This window comes from Sinocyclocheilus anshuiensis, unplaced genomic scaffold, assembly GCF_001515605.1.
Source record: "Sinocyclocheilus anshuiensis isolate Anshui unplaced genomic scaffold, SAMN03320099.WGS_v1.1 scaffold231, whole genome shotgun sequence".
Taxonomy (NCBI): Eukaryota; Metazoa; Chordata; class Actinopteri; order Cypriniformes; family Cyprinidae; genus Sinocyclocheilus; species Sinocyclocheilus anshuiensis.
Window position 1 is genome coordinate 462,195 of NW_015552533.1, and position 9,906 is coordinate 472,100.

Genomic DNA, 9,906 nt, shown 5'->3' on the forward strand with positions numbered 1-9,906 from the left:
TACATACGTAACCTGAGACGTTATTATGTGAGCCCTTTGAAACTCTAGCATAAGAGCTCTGATATATGTAGTTTAAAGGGATAGTTCACTCAAAAATCTACATCCACAAATTTGTATAACTTTTGTTATATTGATATTCTTCAAAATATCTTCTTTTCTGTTCCGCAGAATATATCATACGATATTTGGAATGGCATGAGGTTGAGTAAATGATGACATAATTGTCCTCTTTTAGTAACTATCTCTTTAAAAGTGAAGTGTAATTTTTTGATATTGCATTTTTTTGTCTAGCTCAGCTTTATTTGCTGCAAATAAAAAAGATTAGTTCCCCTAAGAAGTGTAAACATTGTGCTATCCAACATTGTTTGGTTTCTTTGAGCATCCCAACCAGCTTGACACAGGAACATTAGCTAAACCAGTGGCAAGAGTTTGAGGCGAGACTAACCAATTGCAGACGTTTTCTGGAAAACTTACAGTCTTTAAAGTTGTCATGAAACCAAAGTAGTCTTTTCATCTGTATTGTGATGTACACAATGAAAAAGAATGTAGGGCAGGACTTCATTCATTCATTGATTGTTGACTGGACGGAGGCAGATCTGAACACAAGCTTGCAGTTGATTGTAAGAAAGGGGTGGAGTTTAAGCAGATTAAATGGTTAGTTCACCCAAAAATGAAAATTCTGTCATTAATTACTCACCATCATGTCGTTCCAAAACCATAGCCTTCATTCATCTTCAGAACACAAAATAAGATATTTTTGATGATATCTGAGAGCTTTCTGACCCTGCATAGACAGCGACAAAGCTACCATGTTCAAGACCCAGAAAGATAGTAAGGACATCGTAAAAATAGTCCACGTGATATCAGTGGTTCAACCGTAATTTTATGAAGCTATGAGAATACTTTTCGTGTGCAAAGAAAACAAAAACAAGGACTTTATTCAACAATTCTTCTCTTCCATGTCAGTCTCTGCCAAGCATTCATGAGTTACTAACCCTTTAAATTATTTGAGATGTCCACCAGACAGAATGGTCTGTCATTTCACCAGAAGATCAAGATATGACATTTTGATTATTAGGTCAAAAAAATTAAAGACATAAAACACATGCACAGATAAACATGCATTTTTGAAAATACATAAGGTGAATTTTCATCTCATCCCAGCTTTAAAAACAGGTGGCGTAAGCAACATCAAAAAAAGCATAATTTTAAAAAAGCTTGAATAAATAAAGTCGATTACATTGCTCTCCTATATTGGTTTGAATTTAAGAAGTGAAGCTCTGGAAGCATTACAAGATGCATTCATGCCAAAAAGCATAAATTCAGTCTAAATTTTACACCTTGTACTTTTGCATACTATAGATTCAATCTGACAAGGCACAAGCCTCTTGCATAGGGTGAGAACCTGTTCGGTTTTCTGCTGATCTTTGCGCTTAAGAGACTGGATTTATAACACTGCCAGAAGGTTGCCAAATGATAACACATGAGAGAGGGCTATGATCCAGGCTCACCCTCACTGTAGCTAATGTAATAGGTAAGTGAGGGTGTGTCCCGTTATAAGGTAAAAAGTACTTCTGAAGCAGCCTTTGTGTTTTTTCTTTTAGTCCTCTTATAATGTATATAGTGTGAAGAAGAAAAAAACTGTGCAATGCAAGCCAGGGTTTATACGTCAATCTTTGCAAAAAGTGGAACAGATGACTGATACGAACATAATCTCAAACCCTTTCCTTACAATATTATGCCTGAAATTTGCATGCAAAATGGCAACAGAACTTTTTTTCTCTTTAGTAAGCTGTATAAAAATGAAATAATAAATTTTTTAAAAATACCATTGGTGCTTAAAAGTGCATTTCTGCATTTTGAAATTATTATCACATATTACATAACTTAAAACAAAACCTGACAGGCACATCATTGATGTGAATTGCCACTGGCTGCCCCGCAACTATTCCAGATCAAACTTTAGCCTGTAACAACTGCTTTCCTTCAAAGCTGCAGTTTTAGAGGTTGTTGTGAGAATATATCCTGTGAAATGAGGATAATACCTTTCCCAGCGGCCAGATTGTACTGTTTCTGTGTTGCTTCTTTGCTAAACAACATTCCAAGAAGTTCAGCCAGAGATCACTGACATATACAGTAGATGCACGCTGTGATGGCTGGACCAAGCAACATTATGGCAGAATGACTAATCACTACTAATACTCTGATATACTACTCTGAGAAATTATTCCTACAGGCCTTAAAAAATCACAAATAATTCCACACAGACTAATAATTTGACTTTGTATACCATAATGTTGTCACTTAAGATTTAAAAAGAGAAAGAATCCCAAATAATGTACCACTTTAAGTTTAAGCCAGCCTTTTCCAAACCTGCACGAAATTCCCTGGGTATTCGGTAATGACATGCCAAATAGCTACAGAATATTTATATATTGTGATATGACGTCTGCTACTTATGATCACACGAGTGGGCGCACACGCTACTAATATCGTTTTGCTGGGTTTGCTGGTATTTACTCTGAGGTTTCGCTGGTATGTGCTCTGAGTGCATTCAGTTATTCCGAGTCTGTTCTGAGGAGCTTATCCATCATTTCCAGCGTGAGAAAGAAAACATCGGGAGAGAAAATGAGACAGCTACTATTGAACAGGCAGAAACAGAATTTTTCTCCTCAAGCGAGATCAACTGACTCAGCACAGCGTGACATTAAGTGTTGTTGTCCAAATCTAAATGTTTGGAGCTCTGCAAATAATCTTTTTAAGGAAATATCCCACAATTCTTCCTACAGGATATGAATACTGCTAAGCACATTTATGATAGCTCTAATGCACTCAGAGATAATATTCTAAGACGGTGGAAATGTACAATGGCTGTTGCCTATAATATAATTACTTAATTTATTACTTTATAAATTCTAATAGGACAAAACAAATATTAGGTAATTTTATAGCTAAAATATATGTGGACTTCTGAGTATCTCAGTGGATACAATAATGACCTATCATGAAAATCCAAAATTACATCTAGAAATTGAATTAAAACCTAGACTTTGGACTAAATTAAACCCTAACTTTTTTTAAGAGATGTAGCCATGTAAGGATATTTTAATGTTTTTACTAGGCTAATGAGGTCTATATGGTTTTTATTATCGTAGATTGTACAGTTTAAACTGTTATGAACAGATATTTTCATAAGAACATACTGTATAAGAATATATCTGTATTTGTATCTTGAATTCATGATAATGCCACATATAGCACCTGTAAACTTACATGTTGTTGCACAGCCATCTAGTGAAAGAAAAAAGAAATGCCACAGTTCCGTATCTGTAAGGACAAATAGAGCAGTTTGGATTGTAGTTTTAAAACAAGAAGAAAATATTGGAATGGCCACCCTTGGGAAATTCTGGTGGGTTTTAGATTTGCCGTTTTCAATTTATGATGAGTAAGGTGTTAAGGACTGGTCAAAATTCTAGTGAAGAAAAAAAGTATATATATAATCTCTTTTTTTTTTTTTTTTTTTTTTTTTTTTTACATTTTACCTTATTTGTATATTTGTATAGTTGTATTTTATATTTAATCTGTATATCTGTATTTATGTTCTACTGTTAGTGTTATCTGTATGCACCAAGGGTCTGAGAGTAACGCAATTTCAATTCTCTGTGTGTATGTGCTGTACATGTGGAAGAATTGACAATAAAGCAGACTTGACTTGACTTGACTTGACTTGATTGTGTAAAGTGGCCTAAGCATTATTACAAAATAGGCTAAACCTCGACAGTGTGATCAGGAGTCCTAAAGGGATTTATTTTGTTATATTTATGAACAGCCCGCTGTACATTACTCCACGGTTATTTACCAAATAAATGATTGATTTCAGTTGAATATGATTTATTATCTTTATTATCTATCGGCTATGCTAAGCAACATAGAAAACATTGGCCTAACAACAAAACGAACACTGCGTCAATTAAAATATAAATTTATATGTTACCACCTTACTTGTCTTCCTCTCCTTTACTCCTGTTTGTTGTCCAATCTTCTCATTTATTTGCTCATTTTGACACAAAATTAGCAATTTGTTTGAATAACAAGAGTGAGAAAGACAATAACTAGAGAAAGACGGCGGAGTGATACACGTGACACATGAAAGTTGCGCATGCGTTTAACAGATCGGTTGCATGGATACTTGCAGTGTTGAGAAAGTTACTTTTAAAAGTAATGCATTACAATATTGCGTTACTCCCTAAAAGTTAAGAGTCCCTAGAGTTACTTTTAATGTAAAGTAATGCGTTACGTTACTTTTGAGTTAGGGCCTACTTTTTAAATCTGGGCAGGGCTTGCTTGTAAATTTGTTCTTAATATAAAAAAGTTCTTCTTTAACAAATGTAAAAAGCCCTTTCACAACAGACGTGAAATGAACAATCCTCAGGCTGAAGGAAATGTAAATTTATGTCTGTAAAGTAGAGGGCGCAGCTCAAACAAATTGCATGAAGAATATGAAGTTCACCACTATTCAGCAATAAACAAAAATAAAACACAAATGTGTTATTTTTGCTTAGTATGGTTGAATTGGATTGTCGAAGGTCAGCAGCAAAGACATTGTTTAGTAAAATGGGATTAAATACATAAATTAATTTTTTCTTATTTAACATATAATTATTGCAGGGTTGTATAATATTCTGATTTTGGATTTGACTGTTTTTATTAATTTTGAGGAATACTAAATCTGTTTTTGTGCAGGTGAGATGAGTAAATACATGTTCATATTTAGTCTAGAACTACAGTAAGCATCATGTTTACACCCCGCACACAACGCCTCTGCACTTACTCCTGATTTCTCTCAACATGGCAACACGAGAGCTGTCAGTCAAGACATGGGAAACAAAGTAACTGATATTTCCTTCTAAATTAAAACGTAATGTGTTACTTTACTAGTTACTTTAAAAAAAAGTAATCTGATTACGTAACTTATGTTACTTGTAATGCATTACTACCCCCAACATTGCTGTTCTCGTTATTTCCCTACAGCGGCTAATAAATCAGAAGTCTTGCACATTCACAGAAAAAGACATGTTTGTGCTCGTGTCTTAACGGTGTTCTATAACGTGATGCTCAAGTTAAAAGAAGTTTGAATTAGGAAAAAAAAAACATGCTTATTCATTGTTTTTCTATGCCAACATGTGCTAGACAGACATGTTTGACTGTTGCACTCACGTCTCCTAGCTTTTGTCTTGCACATGACACAACGTTCTAAAAACATGGCACTCAAGTTAAAAGTTCAACTTTAAAAAAAATGCATATTGAGGTCTTTTTTTGACCAATTCACTGCCCGCGTCTCACGTTCAACTTTTAAAAGCACTTTTTTTTTCCCCCATTGCCCAGCATCTTGAATTTTTGCATTCCACTCTGCTGCGCTTTCATTGACTCTATGTAAACATGCTCTAAATGGACTTGTTTGATGGCTGTGCTCTCGTCCTGCATCTTTTGCATGACATGGCTCTTAAGTTAAAAAATAAGTTCAGCTTTTAAAAAACGTGCGTCGAGACCTTGCATTTTTTCCATTCCACCACCAGCCTCTCGCAGTTTCACGACAAAAACACAAAAGCTAATGACCTTTACACATTACACAGTGTTCTAAAATTGTGGCACTCGACTAAAAAGAAGTTTGACCCTTTATAAAACATGCTTTTCCACTGTTTTTCTGTTAACATGCCCTAGACGCATGTGTTTGACCATTGCACTTACGTCTCGCACATGACATTCTAAAAATGCGGCACACAATTTAAAATTTCAACTTTTTTTTTTTTTCAGAGTTTTTTTCGGCCGTTGCACTCTCATCCTGCACGTTTTGTAGCATCTTAACCTTTTCCCATTCCACTTCCTGCATCTTATGTTTTTTAAAGCAAAAACATGTTCTGTGTTAATGGCCCCTTTTTGTGCTCATTCTTGCATATTTTACAGCATCTTGCACAGTGTTCTAAAAACACAGCACTCAAGTTAAAAAAGTTAGACTTTTAAAAAAAAGTGCTTTTCCATTGTTTTCTATTAACATGGTGGATGTGTTTGACTGTTGCACTCGAGTCTCACATCTTTTGCAGTCTTGCACATCACACTGTGTTCCAAAAACACACTGCTCGAGTAAAAAAGTTTGATGTTTAAAAACATGGTTTTCCATTGTTTTTCTGTTAATATGACAGCCCAGAGAGCACATGTACGTCTGCAAGGTGTATGTTAAAGATCTCTCGATCTGGAAAGCATCTGCTGTTTACAAACATCTGACAGATGTCTTTAAGATGTCAGTTTTACATACATTCTAAATCATAAACATCTTAAAGACATCTAATAAACGTCTATTTGACATCTAATAGGAAACGTCCTATAGACGTATTGCAGATGAGCAAATACTCTGAAAAATACATCTTGCAGTAAACGCAGATGTCAAATAGACATCTCCGAGATGTATGTGTGCTATCAGGGAGACGTGTTAGATCGTTGTTTTCACGTCTTGCATCTTTTGCAGCATCTCACATTACACTATTGTCCAAACATGCGGCACTCGAGTTCAAAGTTTGCCATCCAGCAGACAGGTTAAAAGTTCAACATTTAAAGTGCATACTTTGCGGTTTTTCCATCGCTTTGCGTCTCGCATTTTTGCATTCTCCTTTGCTTTCATTGATTTTTCTATGTAAGCGTGTTTTTCATAGCGTTTTGTGTAAATGGCCCGTAACATGTGAACATCTCAGAATGCACTGCTTCAGTTCTCTTGTCCACTTTCTTGACCTGAAATGCAATTGAGATGCCAACTCCTAGAGACACTGACAAAATTAATTAATTCATTAATTAATTAACATAAAAACAGTTAATTAGAGTTGAAATTATTTTATCATGTGAGAAGAGACATCAGAATGTCCAGGAACACATAATTCAATCTCCTGATCAACATGTCAGTGTTTACTTTGCTTCACTGACCATCTAACTGTACATTATTCTGCTTATTATGGCTCTTACCTATAATGGACATGGACAAAAAATATTGATCTGAATATAAATTGTTCTATTATTCTTTCTACAGACCACATAGAGTCACAAGTACAACTATGTTGTTTTCCAGAATTTTATATTTTGCTTTGATCTAAATTTGAGGTTGGAACATGCCGAAAAAGGCATCCTAATTTTGAAATGATAAGTTGACTCTCCATACTACATGCCATACTATTATGACTCCAAGCTCCATACTACTATAATGTTGTGGACTGGTGGGTGGTAACTAAATGTCATATAAACGTGATTCAGTAGACTCCATTAGGTTACACGAGAAACCTTTAACTAGTCAGAACTACAGTTTGACTACAATACCCACAATCCAAAGAATAAAACACTTCCGGTGAGTCAGCTGCGATTCAGGAAGTAAATCCATTATAGTGACAGGAACAACATCACGGGACTCTCATTGCACTGAGCAGATTAATAAAATATTACCTGTAACCGATCTGTACACACCTGTAATATAAGACAACATGTCTAGGCAGTCGAACAGAGCCACGGACAGCAAGAAGATGGTGAGTGTGTCTTGTGTTTCCGCAGAACTGAGCTAACGTTAAATGCAGGGCAGCTAGCTAACATGCTATTATAATAATCGGAAAAGAAGTTTATTTGAGCAGTGTTTGTTTATTTGCATACAAATAAATATAGCGTAGTATACATGTTACCTAGAGGTGCATTAGCTTATTCCTCTAGTTAAATGATTTTTTTGCACAGACATGAAACTTTCAGTCAGTCGGTCAATCGTGGCTGGCATTTGAATTAAAAATCTTATGAAATGCTAAATGCTTTTTTAAAAATAATCGTTTGAGGTAATTATAATGATATAGTCCCATTGTAGAATGATACATGCTTTCATAGCATTATGCATTGTGTGTCATACATTTTGTTTTAGCACAAGTATTATTGCACTGGGCAGTAGGTTATATGAAGTATTGATACACTCTCAACACGGACTAAACAATACAGTAGTGAAAGCAGAGAAAATATATCCAGATGTGTCATGCAAGCATTAGTAGAAACTACGTTTTGGCTACAATTTGACATGGAACAGTTCATGTCTATGACAACCCCATATTGTGCCGTGAGAGGGCGCTCAAGACCACTGTGTGCCCATGATGTGCTATTTGGATCTTATGAAATCATGCAGCAGAGCACGATCTTTAGGTTGTACTTCATGCAGACCACGTGCTTCTGTCATTAAAGAAAAATGACAGATAGTAATAAGGGCTATTACAAGTATCTTCAATGTAAATGTTTCGCTCAAATTATTATGCTTATAATAAATGTTGAAATAAAAAGCAGGTGTATTAATTTACAAAATGCATAATAGAAGCATTTCACTAGAGATCTCAGACATTTGGACCCCACTAAAAGACTAAAACATGCTAGTTTCCTGTTGTTATGAAATTCCCATTTTCTTATCTAAGAAAAAGAATTTTAAAACATATATTGCTCGTTTTGTTTTGTTTTATTTAGCAAGTACATAAAGATGGTTCACTGGCATGTTGGAATTTTTTGTATGGTAAATGGGAATTATTGTAGGGAAAAGAATGATCTTCTGTACCAATTCTTGTTTCAATAAAAATATTAGTTACTTTTTGCTGTTAGCAAAAAAAAAAAAAAAGGCTACAAAGGCTACACATGAAATGTTTGGATCTATGCCAAAGAAAGTTTTGCATTGTTGTTGTTGTTGTTGTTGTTGTTGTTGTTGTTTTGTATTTGCATTCATTGTCAGTATTAACAGTGGTTAACCAGTAAACACAGTGAATATTGTGAACATGGTGGTGGGTAATTTTGGGCTGTCTTGTCTTTCCCTTGAACAGAATTCAGAATTATTCACTCTCACTTATGGAGCCTTGGTCACTCAGTTGTGTAAGGACTATGAAAATGATGAAGAAGTCAACAAACAACTGGATAAAATGTGAGTCTGTCTTTCTCTATTTCTCACCTATCCATCCAATCTGGTCACATTAAACAGAGTTTACAAATTAATTTTTTTTTTCTCTCTCTTTTCTAAGATAGAAAAGATTTTCTGTAGATTAAACAGACTATGAAAGTGTAAGGATTAGGTGCTGTAACTGGTCACTTTTTTTTTTTCTACGTTTGTCACTTTCCATTATTCAATTTGTATGAGTGGAACAGAGAGGGTTTAGTGTGGATGTTGTATTGTCAGAGTTTGCGCTGGGTGTAGGCTGTTATATTAGGTGTGGTAATTGTGCCATCCAGTCTGCTGAAGTTGGGTTGGGTGGTATGAAGAGTATAAAATGTGCCATTCTAGGTTTTTCGAGAGCTGTCTCTCTCCCCGCCCTGTTAAATGAATCGTGCAGCTGTAGGTTACACCCCTGGTTTTTCAGATGCATGATTCTGTTTAGTGATCGACCGATATTGATATTTTATAACTGATACCGATACCAATTATTTGCGTGTTTATGTGCCCGATAACCGATATGCAGAACCGATATTTATTTACTGTTATAAAGTAAATAAATGACTGAGTGAAGTAAGTCCATACTTCACTTTGGTTTTTTCTCCTTTCAGTCATCTTAAAAAAAAAAATTAAAAAAAAGTGTTGAAAATTACCAGTCTTTCATGTTAAATTTAATCTTCATATTACAATAAAAAAACATTTTATTTAAAGCATCAGCAGCAACACTAATATTAACAATAAGCAAAATTAATGTAGAAGGTCTAATGTTTTCAAATGGAGAAAATAAATAAATGAAAGGAGTCATATCAACTTCATTTTAAACTACAGTTTTAGTAGGTTTATAAGCTGTTTAATAGGCTAAAGAGTAAAGAATAATTCACTGGATATAATGTTAATTCACTGAATAATATTCTCTGGAATATTGAAATATA

General features: G+C 34.7%; 1 protein-coding gene across 1 annotated transcript in view; it reads left to right on the plus strand.

Moving 5' to 3' along the window:
- The first annotated feature begins 7,397 nt into the window (after nt 1-7,397).
- LOC107663734 (trafficking protein particle complex subunit 3) overlaps nt 7,398-9,906 on the plus strand; it is an 8,096-nt gene continuing 5,587 nt past the window's right edge. Inside the window, exons 1-2 of the mRNA XM_016454034.1 lie at nt 7,398-7,562; nt 8,871-8,968. Of these exons, the coding sequence (XP_016309520.1) occupies nt 7,521-7,562; nt 8,871-8,968 (140 nt within the window). The 5' untranslated portion in view covers nt 7,398-7,520. The remainder of the gene's footprint in view (nt 7,563-8,870; nt 8,969-9,906) is intronic.